The sequence below is a fragment of the Eptatretus burgeri genome, chromosome 10 (assembly GCF_056783735.1).
Source record: "Eptatretus burgeri isolate ZD-2024b chromosome 10, Ebu_testis_v1, whole genome shotgun sequence".
Lineage (NCBI taxonomy): Eukaryota > Metazoa > Chordata > Myxini > Myxiniformes > Myxinidae > Eptatretus > Eptatretus burgeri.
The window spans coordinates 12,057,427-12,077,426 of record NC_140970.1 but is presented as its reverse complement, the minus strand read 5'-3'; the positions used below and the strand labels follow the sequence as shown (position 1 = coordinate 12,077,426).

At 44.7% G+C, this 20,000-nt stretch overlaps 1 protein-coding gene across 5 annotated transcripts in view; it reads left to right on the top strand.

The window, feature by feature from the left end:
• The window catches only part of LOC147017951 (glutamate receptor ionotropic, delta-2-like), an 878,371-nt gene that overhangs the window by 686,385 nt on the left and 171,986 nt on the right, over positions 1-20,000 (top strand). For all 5 annotated transcript variants that reach the window (XM_085897090.1, XM_085897092.1, XM_085897091.1 and 2 more), the window contains one exon: positions 11,249-11,350. In XM_085897090.1, the coding sequence (XP_085753216.1) occupies positions 11,249-11,350 (102 nt within the window). The remainder of the gene's footprint in view (positions 1-11,248; positions 11,351-20,000) is intronic.

Below are 20,000 nucleotides of genomic sequence, written 5' to 3'. Positions count from 1 at the left end.
GGAGTAGGAGAGTTGGCAGGCCATGGTGGGGGATAGGAGAATTGGTGGGCCAGGGGGAAGGTAGGAGAATTGCTAGGGCGGGGGTGGGGTGGGGCAGTGGCTGGGCCGGGGAGGTAGGGAGGGAGGGAGGTGTGGTTGGACCAGATCAACAATTATTGAATTCCACACGTTACAATCCTGAGGGGGTGTAGCGTTCAAATTACAGTTCTAGAGCTGAGGTGATTATTCCTTTCAGTGTGCTGGTTATGATGATTATGCTTAAACCAGAACAAAAGAAATCTCACTCAGATTTAAATGCAATGACTTGTTTTAAATGAAGTCCAGCTGATGATTACTCCTTCGTCCTCTCTCCAGCGGTTGGTGAAGAAGGAAGAATTTATTGGTGGTGAACCAAAATGGCATCAAAGACGGCAAGCAGAAGAGACTCGTTCATTGTCGTCGTGGTTGTTTAGCCAAACAAAAAAATGCACTTCGCTCAATCGTCTTGATAATGTCGAACAAAAGTCACTATTAAATATTGACATGTTGAGTGACTCTTGAATAGGGATGAGAAAATGCTTGTAGGTAAAGATGCGCTAGCTTCGAACATGTCGTGATGGCAAGCTCTAGCTTGCGCCGGTCTTCCAGCACCCCCCTGCGTTGGTTGGCTCTCTGGAAGGATGCAACTGATTGGCTACGAGTTCACGTGTTTGCTTTATTACAAATATTTGCAAAATTAAAAAAAATTAATGAATTGATGAGTAAAGAAAATTTAATGAGCCACTACACGAGCTCCCCCCTTGATTGATAACCAAAGAGAGACGATCGATAATGATGTAGATGTAGACATCAACTGTCATTGAATACTTGCACAAGTCTCTTAGGCCAATGGACATGTCTGCACGAATGAGTTTTCCTCACGTCTGATGTAGTTGCCAGTGGCAAAGGGGCTGATGCAGATGTCGATGGGGCTGAACTCAGTACAGTTGGTGGCATGTGCAGGCTCACAGGAACAGTGGGAGTAGATGGAGCTTGAGTTTGTTCTGCTGTAGCAGTAGGATGAGATGCCTCAGACTCTTTATCCATGTCGGCAGCCTTGAGTCTGTCTAAACTGACAGTTTCAGACTTCTCATTAAAATCAAGGATGAAGTACTTGTCCTTTCTGGTAATGACTTGGAAGGGGCCCTGGTAGGGAGTTGCAGAGAAGCCCTGACAGTGCCATCACATACAAAAGCATGGGTACAAGACAAAAAATCTTTGGGCAGATGCATGGAACTCTGTTGAGCTCTGGTGGGGATGTATTGCAACTCACTCATTGTCCTTTGCAGTCTGTCCTCATAATTTCTCAGTTCCAATTCGGTATGAATGTTCGTCGGAGCAACAAACTGTCCAGGAAGGCGAAGTGTTGATCCAAAAACCAACTCAACTGCGCTACACCGCAGATCAGCTTTTACTGTGGCACGAATTTCCAAAAGCACTTCCGGTAGCTTTCCCATCCAGCGATGTGGGTCTGCTTTTGTTCAGAGTGAGGACTTAAGCTGTCGATGGAACCATTCAACAAGCCCACTTGCAGCGGGGTGGTAAGAAGTAGTTCTGATGCATTTACTTCCAAGGAACTCGGTCAGCATTTTGAAAAGTGTGAACTCAAACTGTTGTCCTCTGTCAGTGATAACAGATGGGGTACCAAACACTGCAACCCATCTGGAAATGAAAGCTTTGGCTATGGTCTCCGCCAATATGTCTGGTCTTGGAATAGCTTCTTGCCACCTGGTGAAATAGTCAAGGAACGTGAGCAGATATGTGTAACCGCCAGATGGTGGAAAAGAACCGACTAAATCAATGTGCATGTAATCAAAATGGACATCAGGAGATGCAAAGGTGCCGAATGGTGTTGCCATGTGATGATGTATTTTCACTTGTTGACACTGTAAACAGGCTTTGGAACAATTTATCACGTCACGGTTCATGGCACGCCGTTCAAAACGTTGTCACAAGGTGCTGTGTTGCCCTGATACCAGGGTGAGATAGATTGTGCAGAGCATCAAATATGGCTCGTCTGAACTCATCAGGACCATATGGATGAGAAATGCCAGTGGATAAATCACAAACAGTAGTGCCTTCAGAAAGAGGGAGAGGTACCTCACTGAACTTGAGCGATGGACCTGACTCTGAGATGCTGAAGTTCCTCGTCCCCTTGCTGTGCCTTGGCAAGCCTGATGGCATCACTGGAGGTGGTTGTGTCAAGGGTGTTGATATTGAGCCGTGAGAGAGCATCAGCCACAGTATTCTCCTTACCCCTCACATAACATATATTAGTGGTGAATTGACGAACATAGTCAAGGTGTCGGACCTCTCTTGGTGCATAGCGATCAGGTTTTGCCTGGAAAGGATGCATTAACGGCTTATGGTCAGTACAAACACAAAACTGCCGACCCTCAAGCGCATGATGAAAATTGCAGATTGCAAGGTAATCGGCCAGCAACTCATGACTAAAGGTGCTGTACTTTGTCACTGCTGGCTGCAACCTTTTGTAAAGGCCCTGTCACACCTTAACGATTTAGCCAGCGTATGCCGACGTATGAAAAATGTCTAAAACGCTGGCACACGTCGAATACGTTATGGGTAAGTTTTGTATACGTTAAGAGCACGTTGGCATACGTGGTAGTACGCCGAGCTCGTTGACAAATTTTAACATGCTTGAAATTTTTCGACGTATGTCAGCGTATGATTCACACGTTCCGCATACGCTGGCCATAAGTTGTAGGCACGTTACGCGATCGTTGACACACATCGACACACGTTACTTGAAAGTTACTCATAAGTCGAAACACGTCGAGGTAATGTTTAGCCTCAGTGTTCCAGACTCCATGGTTTTTTTTTTTGTTTCTTCTTCGGCATGACTATGATGATGACACTTCGATTTATTGTGCGGTTATAATATAATATGATTAATAGGCTGCCGCTCAACGATTTAAATCATAACCGCACTGGAAATCGAAGTGTCAACATCACCGTCATACCGAAGAAGAAAAAAAAAAACATGGAGTCTGGAACACTGACGGGTTCCTCCTGTGTGAACCCCATTTTTACATACCAATTCCCCTAAACGCTGCCAATACGCCATTATACGATAGCTGTAAGTTAGTAACACGTTCAGTAAGTTCTGTGGTCGTCCGGAAGACGTCAAATACATCTACATACGTCAATATGCGTTGGAGATACGTTACACATCGGTTCAACGCACGTTACTCATAGGTTAGAAATAAGTTTCGGGTTCTCTAAACATTACCTCGACGTGTTTCGACTTATGAGTAACTTACAAGTAACGTGTATCGATGTATGTCAACGATCGCATAACATGCCTACAACTTATGGGCAGCGTATGCGGAACGTGTGTGTTATACGTTGGCATACGTCGAAAAATTTTCAACATGCTGAAAATTTGTCGACGTACTCGGCGTACTATGACGTATGCCAGCGTGTTTCAGCGTGCTTCAGCATGCTCTTAACATATACAAAACTTACCGATAACGTATTCGACGTGTGCCAGCGTATTCTGCAAATTTTTCATTCGTCGGCATACGCTGGCTAAAACGTCAATGTCTGAAAGTGGCTTGACACTTTGATGTCTAGTGCGGTTATTATTTGAATCGTCGAGCCGCAGCCTTTTAATAGGCTACGCCACGTGATCGTCGGCGATACGCTGCCGCGCGTTATGCATAAGTTAGACTATTGTTGGGCATAGGTTGTGAACGCTGACAACACGCTCAGCATTCGTTGATATAAGTTATCTATATGTTATCGAAACGGTCTGTGTACGTTTCTAACACGTTATACATATGTCCAACTCGTTATGAATACGTCCAAAACTGGAAAAAAACACCTCAATAGTTCAGCGTACGCCAGCGTTTTACATACATTTTGATACCTTGCCATACGCTGGCTAAAACATCAAGGTGTGACAGGGCCCTTAAAGAAGGAAATGGGCTCCCACTTCCCTTCTGCATGATGTTGGAATACGTCACCAACTGCCACATCTGATGCATCGACCATGATGCATAGTGGTGCATCTGACTTCGGATGGACAAGCATTGTGGCCTCTGCTAGCGAAGACTTCACTGCGTAAAAGCAGCAGCACATACATCGGACCAATCCAGTTGTCTTTTTGGCTCCTTACCGTGTCGTGTGAAGAGGTCAGTTCATGAATGAAGGGTGTGCACAGTTTGGAATGAATCTCCTGTAGAAAATCACCCAGAAACTCCAACAGCTTGCGCACTGATGTTGGCTGTAAATAATCCTGGATCACTTTGACCTGGTCAGCTAATGGATGAATGCCATGCTCATCGATCAAGTGCCCCAAAAACTCCAATGAGTACACCCCAAACTGACATTTGGCAGTATTATGATGACGTCATACTGTGATAAGCAAGTGAATATGAGCTGCAAATGCTGTTCATGCTTCTTGATCATCTGGCTGCTAATGAGCAAATCATCAGTGTAGGCATAAACTAAAAGCAAACCCCGGATGACCTCATCGATGAAGTGCTGAAAAGTTTGTGCTGCATTGCATAACCCAAAGTTGTGTGCACAAACTCAAAAAGGCCAAAAGGAGTGGTAATGGCTGTCTTGTGTACATCAGTCGGCTCTACTGGAATTTGATGATACGCTCTCACTAAATCAAGCTTGGAGAAAACTTGCTTTCCCTGGAGTCAAGATGTAAAATCCTGCAGGTGTGGTACAGGGTAACAATCTGGTACTGTGTTCCTGTTCAGTGCATGGTCGTCACCACAGGGCCTCTAATCGCCAGCCGTCTTCTTCTGAACCATATGTAAAGGCGAGGACCAGTTGCTGCTTGAACGTCGAATGACACCTAACTCAAGCATATGGTCAAACTCCGCTTTAACAATTGCATAACGATCCGGAGCTCGTCAATGTAGTCAAGCTGCAACTGGAGGGCTATGCGTGTCAATGTGGTAAATGGTGGAGTGTTTGACTGCTACTACACTGTAGGTTAGCCAAGTTATTTCTGGGTACTGTTGAAGGATGGCGTCAGAACTGGCCATGTGGTCTGACTTGACAAATATTGGACTGACAAAAGGCACATGCGCAGTGATGCCTTTGACACAAAGATGTGTGGTGGTGTCTAGAAGCTTTTGATTTTTCACATCCACCAACAATCCAAAATGCATCAAGAAATTGGCTCCGATGATAGGGATGGGTACATCAGCAATGATAAATGTCCATCTGTAAACACACCTCAGGCCAATATTGAGAGTTATCGATCATTCACAGTTAATGACCATTCACCGTATGTAAAAATGGTGGATTTGTTGACAGCTTGGAGAGTAAATGCAGATGGTTTACGTTTGTCCGTAACCGCTGGGGGTAAAATGCTGACCTCAGCTCCAGTGACAACCAAAAATCGGGTGCCGGTGTTCTTGTCACTGATAAAAAATATGTGACTTGGTTGTTGGTCGCCAGACTGACTCGCTGTTCCTAATCGCTGGTTGTGGCATTACTCGACTGTGAAACTGCAAGGTGAACACACTTGTGTGCATTTTCTCCAAATTGCCAATGATACCAACATGCGCCCCCTGCATGTTCTGTGCACCAGGACTATGATATTGTTGTGTGTCAGTCTCCTGCATGTTGCTGTGGGTCCATCTCCAACCATGCTCCTCTTTAAGATGGCATGTAAGAGCCTGCACTTGGGCACTGGTCCATTTGGGTTCTTAGCCGATGCATGTTGGATGTAGCTTGAGCAGATACATCACAGGCTAACTGGGATGTGACCACACTAATGGAGGAAATGGGTGGGGTAGCGACTTCAATGATCTTGTTGGCTATCTCAGCAAGTCGCTCGATATTCACTTAATCGCTCGTTCAAACAAGGATACACTGAGTATTGATTGGCAACCGTTGGAGAAAAAGCTACTTGACTATGTTGTCCTCCAGGTTATTCTCACCGAACAATTGTCGCTTCCTTCGTAGCAATTGAGAAGGTCTACGATCCCCCAGCTCCTCCAAATGAAGAAGTTGATACAAGCGTTTTTGCAATGATGCGGATGTGCACGAACGAGCTCTGCCTTGGAGGAGTCATACGGCCTTTCAGTGGGTAGCTCAATGAGAATGCTCCACACCTCTTGTGCTATCTCTGTATGAAGAGAAGCAACGACATATGCAAATTTGGTCTCCTGTGTTGTGATTCCTTGGGTTACAAACTGTGCATCAACTTCAGTGAACCACATGGTGGGGTCATTTGCCCAAAACGGAGGGAGGTTCAAGTTAACAGCTGCGACGGGAGATGTGACAAAAGGAGGACTTTCATTTGACATGACGGAATATGTAATGGATCACTCACGTCGAATCTTGTTGCAGTCACCAATTGTGGTGATTATTCCTTTCAGTGTGCTGGTTGTGATGATGATGCTTAAACCAGAACAAAAGAAATGTCACTCACATTTAAAATGCAATGACTTTTACTTTTCTAAGATTCTTCTGCCTTTCACATAATGATCCCGAATCAACTCAGGCAAGTCCAAACTTACAAACATCCATACATAGTACACTAAGAACTTAATCACATAAGCTAGCTTATAAATAAATGTTATTTTCTGTGTATTTGTCTGTCTGGCTGCGTGTCTCTGTGTCTGTGTGTAAAATGCCAATCACGCCCAAACTACTGGTCCAATTGCCCCCAAAGTTGACAAGTACTCTGTAGACAAAATTGGATCTCCTGTTGAACATGGACAACTTGATTTTGTTTATGACCATGGCTTCTGATGATACCGCTAAATTAAATTCTAAATTATTTATTTATTTATTGTGACGGTTTGAATGTGTGGCCGCGACGTGACCCATTCCCACCCCCCAAACGGAAAATTTGAGTTTCTCACTTTCTCAACCTCACATTTCCATCCCGAGACGTGAGACGTGTGCAAATTGCGTTGTTTTGTCAAGGTTTTTCCTTTCTGAGGTGAGTTTCTTGTTTTGTTTTATTCTAATCGGAGTTAAAGCTTTAATTTTTTTTTTTTTTTATTCCACCATTTTGCATTCCCCTGTCCAAATTTTTTCATTTAGTTGACCAAGCCTCCCATCTGTAGACAATGGTTCCGATGTATTCTGTGTATTCGTGAAAGACTTGGGCCAAAGATTTCCCTCCGGCCAACCCGACAACAACGAGGGAAGAATGATTGGGGACGTCAAAGAGAAAGAAGAAGAATCTCTTTTGTAACATGCCCTGAAAAGGACTTTATTTGAACATTTTCTGCAGTCAATACCCCTCCATAATTTAACCAAGCTTTAGAAATGGCTCGATGCCCTTTTTGGATCATTTTGTGAAAACCCATGAGAGTGTTCTCGACGTCCCGGTGGGTGCGTCGCTCCAAATGACGTTCTCCCTCTCAGACAAAATGGTGGTCGTGCGGCGCCATTTTTTCCCCCAGTTCAAAGTGCGAGGCCTGTGTGAAAATTCCGTTGCTTGGTTGAGATACATATTGTTACCCTCATAACAAAAGTGCCTTTGAAGCTTCATCAATGAATAAAATGAAAAAAGAATAAAAAAATCCCAACCCCAGCAATTCTCCTACCCCCTCACCCCCCAGCCCATCAACTCTCCTACCCCCCCCCTCTCAATTTTTCCCTCCAATTTTTTTCTCAATGCATTGATGGAATAAATCCCACAATGGAAGAATTAATATATTCTGAACAAAAATATAAACGCACCAACCTAAATATCTAAGTCAAGATTGCCATTATGGGAAAATGGTCAAACCGATGATATGTTTGAGCAATGGTTCCTTTGTTTTGCTCAAGACAGATGTTCCCATTGAAATTGACCACTCTGAGTGTGTGGACTCACACGTTGAGTAATCCTTCCCATGAGCACCATGGGGCTTGACAGAGTGATGGTCAGTGAGCGTGACCAGGACACAAACACTCCCTATAGCTTGCCCTATAAAAGGCCTCCCCAAAATGTGGACTGGTGCCAAATGTCAACATGCCACAGATGTCACAAATCTTGAGGAAGCGCTCCATTGGCATGCTGAATGCTGGGACGTCAGTACGGGCCGTTGCAGCACACTTCAATGTCCACCACTCCACCATTAGCCGCCTGAGAATGCGCCTCAGAGAGACTGGAAGCACCGTGAACCGCCCACATGCCCGGCGACCACGTGTGACCACCGCCGGTCAGGATCGTCACATGAGGCTGCAACATCTCTGGGATCGACTCCGACCGGCCACGAGGACTGCCGATGAGACTGTCGGGCTGCATAACAGGCGCATTTCAGCCCAGACGGTGCGTAACCGCTTGAGGGAGGCCAACCTCCGAGCCCGCCGACCACACCGGGGACTCAACCTCACTGCAGTCCGGCGTCAGACCCGACTGAACTGGGCCAATGTTCACTTGCGCTGGACCCTCGCACGATGGAGGAGAGTGCTGTTCACCGATGAGTCGCGGTTCCAGCTGTATCGGGCTGATGGCGGACTCCGCGTCTGGCATCGGGCTGGGGAGCGCTACATTGACGCCAATGTCCTTTGTCGGGTGTCACACGGTGCTGCCAGTGTTATGGTGTGGGCAGGCATATGCCATGGAGAGCGCACTCGGCTTCATTTCATTGAAGGCAACTTGAACGGGCAGCGGTACAGGGACGAGATACTCAGACCCATCGTCGTGCCGTTTGTGCGCCTTCACCATGTGACGTTTCAGCACGACAATGCTCGCCCCCATGTTGCCAGGATCTGCATGGACTTCCTCGGTGAGGAGGACATTGATGTCCTCGACTGGCCTCCATATTCTCCCGACATGTCGCCCATCGAGCACCTTTGGGACGTTCTTGATCGACGCGTACGACAACGTTACGCAGTCCCAGAGAATGTCCGCCAGCTCCGTGTGGCTCTCCAGGAGGAATGGGAAAACATCCCTCAGGCCACCATCGATAATCTGGTGATGTCCATGCACCGGAGATGCACCGCTCTGCGCGACGCCAACGGTGGACACACCCGCTACTGACTGTGTGAACTCTGACAGTGACACCTCGGTTGTGTCGGCTGTTGTAGCGCAAAGACTGTCGCCAGAATTCTCAAGGAACTCTTTGAAATTTAATGCTCAATTGTCATGGATTCTATAACCAAATTGTTGTGATGATTTAGTATTAATGAGTTCGAGGTAAAATAGTAACAATCGCTTGGTGCGTTTATATTTTTGTTCAGTATACAATGGATGTAAAAATCAAAACAGAGAATTAGTTGCACTCATCCCACCCTGGCAAGAAGCACCTGAACTGATAGATTACATATTATATTTCCACTACTTTTGTGTTGTTGTGCTTTCCTCGACTTGCAACAAAGATTGTTCAGTGGCTGCTCAGGACAACAACGTTTCTCAACCATTTGTTGACGTGGAATAAATTTACATTCAAAATGTATGTTCAGAGCAAGAAGAAGAGCTCAGGCCCAACACTCACGTCACCATTTTTTTCTCATGCCGATTAGCATACCGCAGTCAACATTTGGTTGAGGAAATTCCTTGGCCTACAATATTCTGCTGACACAAGCCGATTCGCCACCTTGCAGAGTGTATGTTACATTGTGTGGCTATTCATTTTACCATGATCGGACTTTCTTGTAAAAAGGAAATCCCCTGACATTTAAACAGATAAATTTCAATATTTTTTGCCAGGGTCATGGAATACCAGAGATAGCACAAGAGGTGTGGAGCATTCTCATTGAGCTACCCACTGAAAGGCCGTATGACTCCTCCAAGGCAGAGCTCGTTCGTGCACATCCGCATCATTGCAAAAACGCTTGCATCAACTTCTTCGTTTGGAGGAGCTGGGGGATCGTAGGCCTTCTCCATTGCTTCTCCATTTTGCCAGGGTCATGGACCAACTCTTTTTGCAACATACCATGGGATTTTATTCATTCATAAGTCAGTCATAAGTGGGTACCAAGGGATTGGTTAACCGGCTCAGAATGTCGTTAGATGTTGCAATGCCCATCTAATGAAATTCCGATATGACGGTTTATATTTGGATCCTATTCCAATGGGAATTGATTCCCGACTGGACAAATGAAGGGTGAGTACAGCACCTCTGAGTTGCATGATTGCACTTGTGAGCAGATTCATCTCTGAGCTGTTCATTCCGGAGTTGAAACTTAAACAAGTTCCACGTGGTTAACCCTTTGAACCCTGAGCTCCTTGGACTTTTGGCTCCCCCACCCTGGGCTCTCTGGGGAAAGATCTGGCCACCTCAGGTATCTGGAGGTTTGATACGGCCAGTAAAGCGGCCGCTAGGGTTCAAAGGGTTAATTCTACACTGGGAAGGCAATTATGAAAAATTACTCCATATCTTACCAAGACAATCCACCCAGCATTTGGATGGATGAAAAATATATTGGATGCATAGAAGTCTTGCTCTTTAGCAATACACTGGAATAACCCATTCTGTTGTTACCACTTATGGCACATGCCACTCTCCTGAAATAAATCCTGTCATATTTGTACCAAACACTAAACCCAGCTGAGTCATGAAGATTCCTGTAGTTTGGAACTGACCTGAGTCATTAACTCAAGTAAACTAAATTAGGGCCTCTGACCATTAATTAGTATTGAAGGCTATTTTGCATGTGTCAGTGGAATAATTATCATTACATCGATGTCAAATGCAAAAGTAGATTTCACAATTCAACATTAATATCGTAACCTGCCTTTGTGAAATTCGGACATTCGAACAAAAGTGTAAACCGGGTCGGATGCATGTTGTGTTATAAGAAAAGGTTTGCACCTTACAGAGAGGCAAATACAAGACTGTTGTTGCACAGCCATCATTGATTGTTGTGTTTGAATATTTTGTAGTGTTGCAAATCTCTTTATCAGGTGATATGACGTGCTTCACACCCTAAAATTGCAACTGTGAAGCATGACCTCCAGTGCCAAGATACTCATAAATGGAATGAAAATCACAACCAATGCCTGCTCATCTTGATTTTCCCTTCCTAAAGCCCTTCCAACATGTTTGACGCTGTATTATTTATTATATTTTTCAACATACATTCAGGTGTACATGATATTTTTATTCGAAATACATTGATGCTTCACAAACCAGAGCAATTTTATTCCGTGTGGAAGATTTGGTCGGTGCACCTGCATTTTAATTTAGCTTCACCCAACTCCCCCTTGTGCACGTGAATTGAAACCTTCGTACAAATGACTTGACTGTGATACCACACTGCATTTATATAGTAATGTGAGTGTGCATTCTCACAGCTTGCCATGTGGGACCCGAAAAATGGCCTCAATGGAACTTTGAAAGACCGGCAGTTGGAAAATAACCTTCGTGGTGTCAGCCTCAAGGTTGTCAGTGTGTTGGTATGTAACTTTCAATCACCTGTGTATATCATCAGGTCAATGTCACAATGGTCTCTTTTTAACAACTTTATGTTATGTCGCTATCTCTGCTTTAGTTGCACTTTACAAAAACGAACATTGTCAGTTTTCCATTGAAAACAAAGTATGACAGACTCTCGTTAAGACAGATACTTGATTGGATCACACAAGGAACTATAACGGCACTCGGTGGAGTGCATACCTCTGCCAGGCTGAACAGTTTACATTTTGTATCCAACTGATAGGCCAGATATGCATCCAGATCCTCACCAAAATCTAACCAGCTTGTTGTTGTCACACACACACACACACACACACACACACACACACACACACACACACACACACACACACACACACACACACACACAAAACTGTACACCAAGTGTTGTCATAATCCGTCCACAACATTTTGAGATATTTCGCTCACAGACAGACAGACAGGGGTGAAAACAGTCTCTGTCCCCCTTCGGTGCTGGAGGTTATCATGCAGGAAACTTCAATGCAGGAGGAGGCCATTAGGTCCAACAATCCTGACAACGCTCAGATACCACTCTATCCACACTGCTTCTAGGTACAGTTCCGATCCAATTATATTTAAAATCCATCCACGATCTCTATTACCACCATTGCCCAAAGGAAACCATTCCAGACATAAATCATTTTCTGAGTGAAAGACCCCTGCCTTATATTATCATCCCAATTGTCCTCTTCTTTACTCTGAAACTGTGCTTCCTGCTCCTGTCGGTGTCCTTTCTGCTGAAAAACCTTTCTGCACTTATATCTACACCCCACATTATCTTAAAGATCTCTATCAAATCCCCTCATAATCACCTCCTTTCTCATGTGAAAGGTCCTGTCTCTTTCAGATGCTCCTCATAGCATTCTCTAGCTCGGCCATGATCAATCCAGTTGCTCTACGGTGACCGGTGTACCCTCTCTATGGCAACAATGTTCCAGCCCTCAGCTCTGACGACCAAAACTGGACATAATATTCAAGACGAGACCTCACTACATTACTGTACAGTGTTAAAACTATCTCTTTTGATGTATAATTTTACCCTCTATGAATACAACCAAAAACCCTGTTAGCTTTACATGTAGCTTTTTGGCACCGTGCTGTCTGTTTACCCCCTACATCTATTACCCCCTTCCCCCTATTACCCCAACCCCCACCCGTATCTATTACCATCTCCAGTCCTTTATCCTGTGTGACATGCTCAAAGACTGTTCCTTGCATCACATAAATGTCGGTTTCCATTATTTTCCCATCCCGAGCAACTTACATTTTCTTTGCATTCCACCCTCATGAAGATGAATTCAAAGACAAATGCGGCAAATTTGCAAAATAAGGTGTGGAGGGAGGGAGGAAGTTCACAGACTGTTTACTGAAAGCATTACTCGTGCACAAGCAATCAGAGCATATCCCGACAAGGCCATTTCATGTATCTACTTCCCTTTGCCTTGAACAAAAGAACTTCCTGTATCGCTTTACTCCTTGCTATTTTTGCTTTGTGAAAATGAGTTTGAAAGATAAAAAGCAGTGCACCATGAAAACCTGGTCACTCGAAGAAAATATTGCAGCCGTCGCACAGGTAAAAGCTTGAGAGCCTATTACTCGCACACCTGGTGATATCAAAGTGGGTCCCCCCATAGTTTATGAATAATAACCTTCAGAAGATATACTTTTAAAAGACTTCTCGATGATAAATGAGCAGTCAAAACACATTTTTCTTGGCAGATATGGGTAGGTGAAGCTTTTCATCTTCCTGTGTGTGCCTTTACTGCTTTGGTTTCAAATCTTTAAGAATAAAACTTTCCTACCTCTAGAATTATACCGCAAGATAAGTCTCTTCAAATTCACAACTATTTACCACTTTTTTTTTTTATTCCAACAGTGAAGCTCTCATTCATGCCAATTTTGGGATAGTAGAATCACTTCAAAATTCTTCATCCTCTTTTGGTTCAAGTAAAAGTTCCAGGGTGAACATCATTGCGATGGGACCTTATTATTCGGAGCTTTGCAGGCTAGTCATGCAGTCTTTGCTGGATCAAGTTTGCAATGCCAAGGAGGTTGGGCTGTTTTTTTTTTAATAAGGACTAGCATGGATCAACTCTCTACGCTCGCCTCTCCACACGTCGCTGCAGAGAGTGACGTCACAGATTTGCTGTGTTGACATGATTTATACCAATCATAAAACAAACATTTCTTTTCTGCAAATTTATTTGAAATATTGGTGATGTGATATATTTATTTGAATTTTAATTTGTGATATGAGGAGGTCGAAGTGGTCAAGGGTCTAAGCTGTCTAATCTGTCTGAAGGACGTAAGGGGTCGAAATGGTGTGAAGGTATAAGGGGTCTAAAGGGTCTTTAGGTTTTGGGGGGGGTCGTTGGGGTATTTTGGGACTTCTGGGTCTTTTGGGACTTTTGTGAATTTTGGGTCTTCAGGGTCTTTTGAGTCTTTTGGGACTTTGGGATCTTCAGGGTCATTTTGGGTCTCCAGGGCTTTTCGGTCTTCATGGTCTTCAGTGTATTTTTGGGTCTTCAGGGTCTTTTGGGGTCTTTGGTGACTTTTGGGTCTTTCGGGTTTTTTAATCAGGTTTTTTTTTTTCGACTGTCAGGTCAGGCCAGATTAGATCTGTGACTTGCTCTAGGAACCATATAAACCTGTACTAACCTGTTTCATGGTCGGGTTGTCGGCAACTAAACTGTCTCCCCCACCAGGTTTCCTGTTGAGGAGGGTGTTTGGATATGGACGCCCAGCAAGATTAAAAACAAAACCTGTCAAATGGTGGAGGAGCTCCTAGTGAGCCAACAGACATCCATATCTCGTGCCCAACTGTGTTTGCGGACATCCTCCTGCAGTTGGGTTACTTTTTTTTTAGGAGGTTGGTGGGAAGATTTTCACTCCGGCCACCGTAAAACCCTTCAATCCAAAAAACCTAGCACAAAGAAATCTTAAACCCACTCCGTAGGAGTACTTCCTGTGCAGCTGCTCTCTGCAGGGCAGATCACCGGATGATGGGATTGAGGCAAAGTCTTCAGGACCTCCACTTTTTGATGCAAGAAGGAAAACCATGTGGTAACATTCCTGGGTCAGATTGCGGTATTGTGTGTCTGGCTGGTGCTGAGGTGTCGTCCATCAGATAGCGGTCTCCCTGGGTTAATCTGAGGCGGTCCCTTTGTGTAGGTGCCTGGAATATCCTATCCCAAAGAGAGGATGATAACCTGTCTCTGTTATCATCTGAACTCAAGCGTTTGGACATCGGTATTGCAGCACTCTCTGAGGTTTAGAGACCAGATAGTGTCGAGATCATGGCGGGTGGTTCCACTGATGATTGGTCTGGTCGCTCTCATGGTTACCATGCCCGAGGAGTTGCTGTAGCTGTATCCAATATACTGACACCAATGATTCATCAGGTAACACCGATCAACGAACATAATATGAGACGAAGGATTTGTCACTCCTTCGGTGTCGTTTCCCTGATCTCTGTATACAGTGTGGAGAACAAGTATTTGATACACTGCCGATTTTGCAGGTTTTCCCACTTACAAAGCACGTAGAGGTCTGTAATTTTTTATCATTGGTACACTTCAACTGTGAAAGACGGAATCTAAAACAAAAATCCTGAAAATCACATTGTATGATTTTTAAATAATTAATTTGCATTTTATTGCATGAAATAAGTATTTGATACATCAGAAAAACAGAAATTAATATTTGGTACAGAAACGTTTGTTTGCAATTAAAGAGATCAGACGTTTCCTGTAGTTCTTAACCAGGTTTGCACAGACTGCAGCAGGGATTTTGGCCCACTCCTCCATGCAGATCTTCTCCAGATCTTTCAGGTTTCGGGGCTGTCGCTGGGCAACACAGACTTTCAGCTCCCTCCAAAGATTTTCCATTGGGTTCAGGGCTGGAGACTGGCTAGACCACTCCAGGACCTTGAGATGCTTCTTACGGAGCCACTCCTTAGTCGCCCTGGCTGTGTGTTTCGGGTCGTTGTCATGCTGGAGGACCCAGCCACGCTTCATCTTCATTGCTCTTGTTGAGGGAAGGAGGTTGTTGGCCAAGATCTCACGATGCATGGCCCCATCCATCCTCCCCTCAATACGGTGCAGTCGTCCTGTCCCCTTTGCAGAAAAGCATCCCCAAAGAATGATGTTTCCACCTCCATGTTTCACGGTTGGGATGGTGTTCTTGGGGTTGTACTCATCCTTCTTCTTCCTCCAAACACGGCGAGTGGAGTTTAAACCAAAAAGCTCTATTTTGGTCTCATCAGACCACATGACCTTCTCCCATTCCTCCTGGATCATCCAGATGGTCATTGACAAACTTCAGACAGACCTGGACATGCGCTGGCTTGAGCAGAGGGACCTTGCGTGCGCTGTAGGATTTTAATCCATGACGGCGTAGTGTGTTACTTATGGTTTTCTTTGATACTGTGGTCCCAGCTCTCTTCAGGTCATTGACCAGGTCCTGCCGTGTTGTTCTGGGCTGATCCCTCACCTTTCTCATGATCATTGAGGCTCCACGCGGTGAGATCTTGCATGGAGCCCCAGACCGAGGGAGATTGACTGTTATCTTGTACTTCTTACATTTTCTAATAATTGCGCCAACAGTTGTTGCCTTCTCACCAAGCTGCTTGCCTATTGTCTTGTAGCCCATCCCAGCCTTGTGCAAGTCTACAATTTTGTCCCTGATGTCCTTAGACAGCTCTCTGGTCTTGCCCATTGTGGAGAGGTTGGAGTCTGATTGATTGAGTGTGGACAGCTGTCTTTTATGCAGATAACGAGTTCAAACAGGTGCAGTTAATACAGGTAATGAGTGGAGAATGGGAGGGCTTCTTTAAGACAAAACTTACAGGTCTGTGAGAGCCGGAATTCTTACTGGTTGGAAGGTGATCAAATACTTATTTCATGCAATAAAATGCAAATTAATTATTTAAAAATCATACAATGTGATTTTCAGGATTTTTGTTTTAGATTCCGTCTTTCACAGTTGAAGTGAACCTTTGATAAAAATTACAGACCTCTACGAGCTTTGCAAGTGGGAAAACCTGCAAAATCGGCAGTGTATCAAATACTTGTTCTCCCCACTGTACGTTCTGATATGTACATTGGACTCTGTATTGGAATTACAACATTGGTGGTGTGGCAAAGGAGATTGACTATGTGCTTGTTGATGATTGCTGGAAGATGTTCCATAACTGCAGGGTCCACCGGAGTGCTCAGTTCTTCAATACCGACCACAAGCTTGTTGTAGCAACTCTGAAGTTGCAGCTTAAATCCGAGAGAATTGTACCATCCCAGCCGAGGCTGGATGGTGACAAGCTCAAGGATGGGAGGGTAGCTGAGGAGTTTGCGAACAGGCCGAGTGGAGATTTTGAGGGTCTGGGTACTTTGTGGAATCCTGAAGAGTTGTGGAGTGCCTTCAAGACCACTGTCCTTGATGTTGCCGGTAGATGTCTTGGAACTCACCGGAGGGCAAATTTTTTTTTCTCTTAAGGGACACTGGAAACCATTGACCAGAGTCACAGGGCTATGCTGAATGACAGAGCTGAGCTGTTCACGAGCTGAGGCGTAAAACTGTACTTGTGCTCAGGATGGACAAGGAGACCGATGTGTGAGGAATCTGTGAGGGGGTAGAGCATTACCTGTGGTCAAGTGATTCTTGTCTAGGGGAATTCACGTATTTCCAGTAGTTACTGGAGTTTGGCAGGGGTGTGTACGGCCCCCACACCTTTCAGCACTTGTCTGGACTGAATTCTGGGGAGGATGTCAGAGAGATCAAGCTGTGGCACATCGTTTGGGAATGTCAAGATCTCTGACGTTTATTTCACCGATGATGCAGTCATCTTGGCAGAGACTATAGATATGCTTTTGGGGGCCCTCAAGGTGCTGAATGAGGTGTCGGGCCACTTAGATTATGGGTTTCCTGGGTCAAAATTAAGATCCAGGCTTTCAATGACATCTTGAATACTGCTATCTTGTCTGTACCTGTTTGTGGTGAGGATGTTGAGGTTACGGAGAGATTCACTTACCTTGGCAGTGATATTCATGCCTCCACTGGTTGTGATCCAGAGGTCAATGGACGTCTGGGTTAGGCCTGGGGAGTCATCAATTGACTGGATCATGGGGTGTACCGCTGCCGGTACCTGTGCGGGAGGACGAAAGTATGAGTCTTCAGGTCCTTGGTGTTTTCTTGGTCTACAGATGTGAGACTTGGACTTTGACCAGGGATCTGAGACAGCGACTTAATTCCTTTGGTACCAGGTCTCTTCGGAGAATCCTTGGCTGTCACTGTTCAGACTTTGTGTCCAACGAGTGGTTGCTGAGAGAGACTAAAATGAGATTTGTTACCTGAATAGTCCATGAGCGTCAGCTGCGGCTGTATGGACATGTGGCTCGTTTTCCTGATGCTGATCCTGCTCACAAGATTCTCTCAGCGAGAGAGCCTCGTGAGTGGAGGTGGCCAACAGGCCAACCACTTTCCTCGTGGTTGCAGCAGGTTGATCAGCATCTCAAGGAGATGGGGATGGGCCAGGCATCTGCCTGGGGGATGGCCAGAAGCAGGCCCCTGGAGTACCGGCGGAAAGTTAATGCAGCGATGCGCTGCTCTGGCACATGCTCCCATACCTGATTTGACCTGTGCTATAAATCGGTTTAGCTATATCTCTCAATGGTGAAGAATCACAAAAAAATGTCATCGCCGGATCTGTATCTCCACCAAAATTTATTCAGTTAGTTCTTGTCACACACCTGGCACATGCTCCCATACCTGAACTGATGTGGGTTTTTGGAGGTCTTTGGGGTCTTTGAGGTCTTTTGGATCTTGAGGGTCTTTTGGTTCCTTGGGTTCTTTTGTGTCTTTTGGGGTATTTTTGGTTCTCTGGGGTTTTTAGGTCTTCGGGGCCTTGTGGCTCTTCTGGGTCTTCAGGGTCTTTTGGGGTATTCGAGGTCTTTTGGATCTTGAGGGTATTTTGGTTCCTTGGGGTCTTTTTGGGTCTCCAGAGCTTTTGGGTCTTTGTGGCCTTTTGATTCTTTGGGATCTTCGATGTCTTTTGGGGTCTTGAGGGTCTTTTGGGTCTTGGGAGTCCTGGGGGTATTCGGTGTCTTTGGCATCTTTGGGGTCTTCTGGGACTTAATTTTCTTTTGGGTCTTGTGGTCTTGTGGTCTTTTAGGTCCTCAAGGTCTTACAGGGTCTTTAAAGGTCTAATGGGTCTCGGCAGTCTTAAGGGTCGAAAGGTACATTCCAGTAGTACATAAATAATAGACATATGGTCATACGGCTGGACGTACAGAAGGATAGACAGTTCAATGGAAGGAAGGAAGAAGGAGACCGAGCTCTTTTTAGATATAGATTATGAATCGGTCATTCCTCGTGCAGGAAGAGCCACCTGCACTGTGGATTTTGAGCATCAAAAGAGAACTTCTCACTGCTCTGTCGTGCCATAACTGGAAAGAGAGATGCGTTGGTCTGCTGTTGTGAGAAAGACCAAATGCTATCTCCTTAATTCCCAGAGGAAAGCGTTTATTTTTCTTTTTGGCCCATTATTGTACTAAACGTCCCTAAAAGTATAACAGCACTCTGTAGAGTGTAGAGGGATACCTCTGCCAGGCTGAACGTTTTGCATCCCACTGATAGGCCGGATATGCATCCGGACCAGTCGTCCTTGTCACATAAAAATCGAATTGGCTTGTTTTTTTGACCTATTCAACTCATCCATCAAGTTTTGTCATAATCCGTCCACAACTTTTTGAAATATGGTGCTATATATTGTTTTTGGCCCCTTCTCTCAATGGTAAAGAATCAGTGATAAAAAAAATTTCAACCTTGTATCCGGATCTTCACCAATATCTAATCAATTTGTCCCTGTCACACCCAACCTGTCCACGACATTTCGTCCAAATCTGTCCATACTGTTTTTGAGATATCCTGCTCACAAACAGACAAACAAACAGACAGGCATGAAAACATAACCTCTGTTCACCTCCGGTGGTGGAGGTAATAAGGTTTGTTCATTTGATAAGTTCAGAGAAATTTCAAATACTTTACAAAGTTAGACAAACATCAATAATATTAATTATGGATTTTACCAATTAAAAGCTGATAAAATATGGTGGCAAACATCACAACTATCATCATTAAGGTTGCAAAAATAGGTCCTTTCAATTACAGACCATTGAGCTTACTTCCAATTAGAAGAAAACTCATGGAATCCCTCACTAGTCCTGATGTGAAGTCTTTCCTCTTTTCAAACAGCCTGATCATTAACCATCAGTCTGGATTCTGTCCCAGTCACTCAGCCCTGAACATGCTGCTGCTGCTCTCTCAGTAACAGTTGGAGGCCTTAAATTTCAAACAAGAGGTCAGAACCATCTCCTTGGATATATCTCAGGCAGTTGACAGTCTAGCATCTTGCTTTGTTTGCCAAACTTGCTGCCTGCAGGCTTCAAAGCCACCTTCATACTGGGCTTTCTAGCTTCCTCCACTCATATGGTAATTACATTGCTATCAATGGAAACTTCTACTCTATTCTACCAGTGAAGGCTGGAGTGCCACCAAGACTGATTGGCCCAATTCCGTCCTTCATCTACATAAATGACCACTCCATTGCTCTGATTA